At 43.6% G+C, this 8,063-nt stretch overlaps 1 protein-coding gene across 22 annotated transcripts in view; it reads right to left on the reverse strand.

The window, feature by feature from the left end:
• Window positions 1-8,063, reverse strand: part of LOC132340942 (A-kinase anchor protein 8-like) — a 41,243-nt gene that overhangs the window by 17,153 nt on the left and 16,027 nt on the right. For all 22 annotated transcript variants that reach the window (XR_009490048.1, XR_009490047.1, XR_009490038.1 and 19 more), the window contains 3 exons: window positions 4,845-4,891; window positions 4,499-4,535; window positions 1,754-1,871 (listed from right to left, as the gene is read on the reverse strand). Coding sequence is in view for 5 of the 22 variants with exons in the window: in XM_059872165.1 (XP_059728148.1) it covers window positions 1,754-1,871; window positions 4,499-4,535; window positions 4,845-4,891 (202 nt within the window). In the remaining 17 variants the exon portion in view is untranslated. The remainder of the gene's footprint in view (window positions 1-1,753; window positions 1,872-4,498; window positions 4,536-4,844; window positions 4,892-8,063) is intronic.

Genomic DNA, 8,063 nt, shown 5'->3' on the forward strand with positions numbered 1-8,063 from the left:
ATGGGGGAAATAATGGGGAAAAATAATGGGGGAAATAATGGGGAAATAATGGGGGAAAATGGGGAAATAATGGGGGAAATAATGGGGGAAAATGGGGAAAATAATGGGGGAAATGGGGAAAATGGGGGAAATGGGGGAAAATGGGGGAAAATGGGGGAAATGGGGAAATTGGGGAAATTGGGGGAATATGGGGAAAATGGGGGGGAAATGGGGGAAATGGGGAAAATGGGGGGAAATGGGGGAAAAATGGGGAAAATGGGGGAAATGGGGGAAATGAGGGGAAATGGGGGAAATGGGGGAAATGAGGGAAAAATGGGGAAAATGGGGGAATATGGGGAAAATGGGGGGAAAAGGGGGGAAATGGGGGGGGAAATGGAGAAAAAAAATCCCAAAAAAGGGGGAAAAAATAAAAAAAAAAAACAGGAAATATTCCCTAAAAAAGGGGAAATATTTCCTAAAAAGGGGAAATATTCCCTAAAAAAGGGGAAATATTCCCTAAAAAAGGGGAAATATTCCCTAAAAAGGGGAAATATTCCCTAAAAAAGGGGAAATATTCCCTAAAAAGGGGAAATGTTCCCTAAAAAGGGGAAATGTTCCCTAAAAAAGGGGAAATATTCCCTAAAAAGGGGAAATGTTCCCCAAAAAAGGGGAAAAAATCCCCCAAAAAAGGGGGAATATTCCCTAAAAAGGGGAAATATTCCCTAAAAAGGGGAAATATTCCCTAAAAAAGGGGAAATGTTCCCTAAAAAGAGGGAAAAAAATCCCAAAAAGGGGGAAAAAAATCCCAAAAAAGGGGAAAAAATCCCCCAAAAAAGGAGGAATATTCCCTAAAAAGGGGAAATATTCCCTAAAAAGGGGAAATATTCCCTAAAAAAGGGGAAATGTTCCCTAAAAAGAGGGAAAAAAATCCCAAAAAGGGGGAAAAAAATCCCAAAAAAGGGGGAAAAATCGCCCAAACAAGGGGAAATATTCCCTAAAAAAAGGGGAATTATTCCCTAAAAAGGGGAAATGTTCCCTAAAAAGGGGAAATATTCCCAAAAAAGGGGAAAAAATGCCAAAAAGGGGGGAAAAAATGCCAAAAAAGGGGAAATATTCCCTAAAAAAGGGGAAATATTCCCAAAAAGGGGGAAAAAATCCCAAAAAAGGGGAAAAATCCCCCAAAAAAGGGGAAATATTCCCTAAAAAGGGGAAATGTTCCCTAAAAAAGGGGAAATATTCCCAAAAAAGGGAAAAAAATCCCAAAAAAGGGGAAAAAAATCCCAAAAAAGGGGAAAAAATCCCCCAAAAAAGGGGGAATTATTCCCTAAAAAGGGGAAATATTCCCTAAAAAAGGGGAAATGTTCCCTAAAAAGAGGGAAAAAAATCCCAAAAAGGGGGAAAAAAATCCCAAAAGGGGGAAAAATCGCCCAAACAAGGGGAAATATTCCCTAAAAAAAGGGGAAATATTCCCTAAAAAGGGGAAATGTTCCCTAAAAAGGGGAAATATTCCCAAAAAAGGGGAAAAAATGCCAAAAAGGGGGGAAAAATTGCCCAAAAAAAGGGGGAACATTCCCTAAAAAGGGGGAAATATTCCCAAAAAGGGGGAAAAAATCCCAAAAAAGGGGGAAAAAATGCCAAAAATTGGGGAAAAAATTCCCCAAAAAAGGGGAAATATTCCCTAAAAAAGGGGGAATATTCCCTAAAAAGGGGAAATGTTCCCTAAAAAAGGGGAAATATTCCCAAAAGTCCCGGAATTCCCCCAAGGCAGGAATACCTCTCGACCATCCGGTCCCGGTGCCGCTTCTTCTGCCGCTCCTGGCATTTCCTGCCGGGCTGGAGCTTCTGCCTCAGCTGGGAAATCTGGGAATTCTCCTCTGGAGTGCTCAGGGCTCCTGGGAATGGGAACGCCGGGAATTGTCTGAGGGAATCCAGCCCGAATTCCGAGGGAATCGGCCCAAAAATCCCAAAAATCCAACACAGATTCCATGAAAATTAAAAATCCCGGGAAATTCAGCCCAAAATCCAAGGGAATTCGGCCCAAAATCCCAGGAAACCCAAAACTCCAGGAAATCAGCCCAAAATCCCAGGAATTTGAACCCCAAATTCCAAGGGAATCGGCCCAAAATCCCAAAAATCCAACACAGATTCCATGAAAATTAAAAATCCCGGGAAATCCAGCCCAAAATCCAAGGGAATCAGCCCAAATTCCAGGAAAACCAAAATCCCAGGAAATCAGACCAAAATCCAGGAAATTCAACCCAAAATCCCAGGAAATTCAACCCAAGGAAATCCAGCCCAAATCCCAGGAAATCAGCCCAAAATCCCAGGAATTTGAACCCCAAATTCCAAGGGAATCAGCCCAAAATCCCAGAAAATCCAACACAAATTCCATGAAAATTAAAAATCCCAGGAAATCCAGCCCCAAATCCAAGGGAATCAGCCCAAAATCCCAGGAAAACCAAAATCCCAGGAAATCAGACCAAAATTCAGGAAATCCAACCCAAGGAAATCCAGCCCAAATCCCAGGAAATCAGCCCAAAATCCCAGGAATTTGAACCCTAAATTCCAAGGGAATCAGCCCAAAATCCCAGAAATCCAACACAAATTCCATGAAAATTAAAAATCCCGGGAAATCCAGCCCAAACTCCAAGGGAACCTGCCCAAAATCCCAGGAAAACCAAAATTCCAGGAAATCAGGCCAAAATCCAAGGAAATCCACCCAAATTCCAAGGAAACCATCCAAAAATCCCAGAAAAATCCAACAAAATTCCATGAAAATTAAAAATCCCAGGAAATCAGGCCCAAAATCCCAGGAAAACCAAAATTCCAGGAAATCAGAACAAGATCCCAGGAAATCAGCCCAAAATCCCAGGATTTTGAACCCTGAATTCCAAGGAAAACAGCCCAAAATCCCAAGAAATCCAACTCAAATTCCAGGAAATCCAATCCTAACTCCAAGGAAATCTAAAATCCCAGGAAATCAGGCCCAAAATTCTAGGAAATTCAGCCCAAATTCCAGGAAATTCAACCCAAAATCCCAGGAAATCCAACCCAAGGAAAGCCAGCCCAAATCCCAGGAAATCAGCCCAAAATCCCAGGAATTTGAACCCCAAATTCCAAGGGAATCAGCCCAAAATCCCAGAAAATCCAACAAAGATTCCATTAAAATTAAAAATCCCAGGAAATCCGGCCCAAATCCAAGGGAATCAGCCCAAAATCCCAGGAAAACCAAAATCCCAGGGAATCCAGCCCAAATTCCAAGGAAATCCAGCCCAAATTCCAAGGGAATCAGCCCAAAATCCCAGAAAATCCAACACAAATTCCATGAAAATTAAAAATCCTGGGAAATCCAGCCCAAAATCCCAGGGAATCAGGCCAAATTCCAGGGAATCAGCCCAAAATCCCAGGAAAATAAAAATCCCAGGAAATCAGCCCAAATCCAAGGAAATCAGCCCAAATTCCAAGGAAAACAGCCCAAAATCCCAGGAAATCCAGCCCAAATTCCAGGAAATCCAGACCAAATCATAGGAAATCCAGCCCAAATTCCAAGGGATTCAGCTCAAATCCCAGGAAATCAGCCCAAAATCCCAGAAAATCCAACAAAGATTCCAGGAAAATTAAAAATCCCGGGAAATTCAGCCCAAAATCCAAGGGAATCCACCCAAAATCCCAAGAAATCCAACACAAATTCCAGGAAATCCAACCCAAACTCCAAGGAAATCTAAAATCCCAGGAAATCAGGCCCAAATTCCAAGGAAATTCAGCCCAAATCCCAGGAAATCCAACCCAAGGAAATCCAGCCCAAATCCCAGGAATTTGAACCCCAAATTCCAAGGGAATCAGCCCAAAATCCCAGAAAATCCAACACAAATTCCATGAAAATTAAAAATCCCGGGAAATCCAGCCCAAAATCCCAGGAAATCAGGCCAAACTCTGAGGAAATCCAGCCCAAATTCCAAGGAAACCATCCAAAAATCCCAGGAAATCCAACACAAATTCCATGAAAATTAAAAATTCCAGGAAATCCAGCCCAAATCCCAGGAAATCAGCCCAAAATCCCAGGAATTTGAACCCTAAATTCCAAGGAAATCAGCCCCAATTCCATGAAATCCAACCCAAACTCCAAGGAAATCCAAAATTCCAGGAAATCCAACACAAAATTCAAGGAAATCAGCCCAAATTCCAGGAAATCCAACCCAATATTTCAGGAAATCTGGCTCAAATTCCAGGAAATCAGCCCAAATTCCATGAAATCCAACCCAAACTCCAAGGAAATCCTCAATTTCAGGAGATCCAGCCCAAATCCCAAGAAATCAGCCCAAAATTCCAGGAAATCCAGCCCCAAATTCCAGGAAATCCAGCCCCAAATCCCAAGAAATCAGCCCAAAATCCTCCCCTGATCCCAAATTCCTGAAATTCTCTGGATTTTTCTCCCCAGATTCCCAAAAATTCCTGGATTTCCCTCCCCTCACCCCTGGAATTCCCAGGATTTTCCCTTTTCCTGGAATTCCCAACTCACCTTTCTCCGAATCTCTTCCCTCTTCATCCTCCCCTTCCTGAAAAACCAAAAATTTGGGATTTTTTCATCTTCCCCTGGAATTTCCCTTGGATTTAGGAATCCCAAAATTTGGGGGGGGGATTTTCTCAGGGATGGGAATTCCCTGGAATTTTGGGGATTCCCACATTTCCCGTGGAAAATTCCATTTCCAGCCCTTCCCCCAACCAGAATCCTCCTGGAATTCCCCCCAAAAATCCCAGAATTTCCCTCCCCCACATCCCAAATTCCCAGATTTTCCCCTCTCCCACCCCTCCCCTCCCAAATCCCTTTGGAAATTCCCAAAATTCCAGGATTTTTCCTCACTCACCCCTCTGGATTCTTCCTTTTCTCCGGATTCTCCCTCCGTGCCTTCCTCTGAAAGGAACAAAAATTGGGAATTTGGGATAAATCCTGGGGGTTTTCACAGGAATTCTGGGATTCAGCCCCAAAAATTGGGAATTTGGGATAAATCCTGGGGGTTTTCACAGGAATTCAGCCCCAAAAATTGGGAATTTGGGATAAATCCTGGGGGTTTTCACAGGAATTCAGCCCCAAAAATTGGGAATTTGGGATAAATCCTGTGGTTTTTCACAGGAATTCTGGGATTCAGCCCCAAAAATTGGGAATTTGGGATAAATCCTGGGGGTTTTCACAGGAATTCTGGGATTCAGCCCCAAAAATTGGGAATTTGGGATAAATCCTGGGGGTTTTCACAGGAATTCTGGGATTCAGCCCCAAAAATTGGGAATTTGGGATAAATCCTGGGGGTTTTCACAGGAATTCAGCCCCAAAAATTGGGAATTTGGGATAAATCCTGGGGGTTTTCACAGGAATTCTGGGATTCAGCCCCAAAAATTGGGAATTTGGGATAAATCCTGGGGGTTTTCACAGGAATTCAGCCCCAAAAATTGGGAATTTGGGAGAAATCCTGGGGTTTTCACAGGAATTCTGGGATTCAGCCCCAAAAATTGGGAATTTGGGATAAATCCTGGGGGTTTTCACAGGAATTCTGGGATTCAGCCCCAAAAATTGGGAATTTGGGATAAATCCTGGGGGTTTTCACAGGAATTCTGGGATTCAGCCCCAAAAATTGGGAATTTGGGATAAATCCTGGGGGTTTTTCACAGGAATTCTGGGATTCAGCCCCAAAAATTGGGAATTTGGGATAAATCCTGGGGGTTTTCACAGGAATTCAGCCCCAAAAATTGGGAATTTGGGATAAATCCTGGGGGTTTTCACAGGAATTTTGGGATTCAGCCCCAAAAATTGGGAATTTGGGATAAATCCTGGGGGTTTTCACAGGAATTCTGGGATTCAGCCCCAAAAATTGGGAATTTGGGATAAATCCTGGGGGTTTTCACAGGAATTCAGCCCCAAAAATTGGGAATTTGGGATAAATCCTGGGGGTTTTCACAGGAATTCTGGGATTCAGCCCCAAAAATTGGGAATTTGGGATAAATCCTGGGGGTTTTCACAGGAATTCTGGGATTCAGCCCCAAAAATTGGGAATTTGGGATAAATCCTGGGGGTTTTCACAGGAATTCTGGGATTCAGCCCCAAAAATTGGGAATTTGGGATCAATCCTGGGGGTTTTCACAGGAATTCTGGGATTCAGCCCCAAAAATTGGGAATTTGGGATAAATCCTGGGGGTTTCACAGGAATTCTGGGATTCAGCCCCAAAAATTGGGAATTTGGGATAAATCCTGGGGTTTTTCACAGGAATTCAGCCCCAAAAATTGGGAATTTGGGATAAATCCTGGGGTTTTTCACAGGAATTCTGGGATTCAGCCCCAAAAATTGGGAATTTGGGATAAATCCTGAGGGGTTTTCACAGGAATTCTGGGATTCAGCCCCAAAAATTGGGAATTTGGGATAAATCCTGGGGGTTTTTCACAGGAATTCTGGAATTCAGCCCCAAAAATTGGGAATTTGGGATAAATCCTGGGGGTTTTCACAGGAATTCAGCCCCAAAAATTGGGAATTTGGGATAAATCCTGGGGGTTTTCACAGGAATTCAGCCCCAAAAATTGGGAATTTGGGATAAATCCTGGGGGTTTTCACAGGAATTCTGGGATTCAGCCCCAAAAATTGGGAATTTGGGATAAATCCTGGGGGTTTTCACAGGAATTCTGGGATTCAGCCCCAAAAATTGGGAATTTGGGATAAATCCTGAGGGTTTTCACAGGAATTCTGGGATTCAGCCCCAAAAATTGGGAATTTGGGATAAATCCTGGGGGTTTTCACAGGAATTCAGCCCCAAAAATTGGGAATTTGGGATAAATCCTGGGGGTTTTCACAGGAATTCTGGAATTCAGCCCCAAAAATTGGGAATTTGGGATAAATCCTGGGAGTTTTCACAGGAATTCTGGAATTCAGCCCCAAAAATTGGGAATTTGGGATAAATCCTGGGAGTTTTCACAGGAATTCTGGAATTCAGCCCCAAAAATTGGGAATTTGGGATAAATCCTGGGGTTTTTTCACAGGAATTCTGGGATTCAGCCCCAAAAATTGGGAATTTGGGAGAAATCCTGGGGGTTTTCACAGGAATTCTGGGATTCAGCCCCAAAAATTGGGAATTTGGGATAAATCCTGGGGGTTTTTCACAGGAATTCTGGGATTCAGCCCCAAAAATTGGGAATTTGGGATAAATCCGGGGGTTTTTCACAGGAATTCTGGGATTCAGCCCCAAAAATTGGGAATTTGGGATAAATCCTGGGGGTTTTCACAGGAATTCTGGGATTCAGCCCCAAAAATTGGGAATTTGGGATAAATCCTGGGGGTTTTTTAGCTGGAATTCCAGAATTTCCCCCCCCTAAATTGGGAATTTGTGATAAATCCCAGGATTTTTAACTGGAATTCCAGGATTCCTCCCCATAAATTGGGAATTTGTGATAAATCCCCGGATTTTTTGCTGGAATTCCAGAATTCCTCCCCCTAACTCAGGATTTAGGTCCCACCCAAGGCCCCCCTGAGCGTTGTTGGAGCTGGAATTCTGGGATTCCTCCCCCTAACTCAGGAGTTATTGACAAATCCCAGGAATTTTGGAGCTGGAATTGCAGAATTCCCCCCCCAAAATCAGGAATTGGTGACAAATCCCAGGAATTTTTACTGGAATTCCCCTCCAAATCAGGAATTTGGGGTCAATCCCAAATCCCAAACCCCCCTGACCGTTGTCAGAGCTGCAATCCCAGAATTCCCAAAATCAGGAATTTGGGGTCAATCCCAAATCCCAACCCCCCCCGACCGTTGTCGGAGCTGGAGTTGTCGGAGCTGCAATCCCAGAATTCCCAAAACCAGGAATTAGATCCCAACCCCGCTGACCGTTGTCAGAGCTGCAATCCCAGAATTCCCAAACCAGGAATTTTTGATAAATCCCAACCTCCCAGACTGTTGTTGGAGCTGCCATCCCAGAATTCCCACCCTAAATCAGGAATTTGGGGTCAATCCCAGATCCCAAGCCCCCTGACCGTTGTTGGAGCTGCAATCCCAGAATTCCCAAAATCAGGAATTAGATCCCAACCCCCCTGACCGTTGTCGGACCTGGAG

Source organism: Haemorhous mexicanus, chromosome 34, assembly GCF_027477595.1.
Source record: "Haemorhous mexicanus isolate bHaeMex1 chromosome 34, bHaeMex1.pri, whole genome shotgun sequence".
Lineage (NCBI taxonomy): Eukaryota > Metazoa > Chordata > Aves > Passeriformes > Fringillidae > Haemorhous > Haemorhous mexicanus.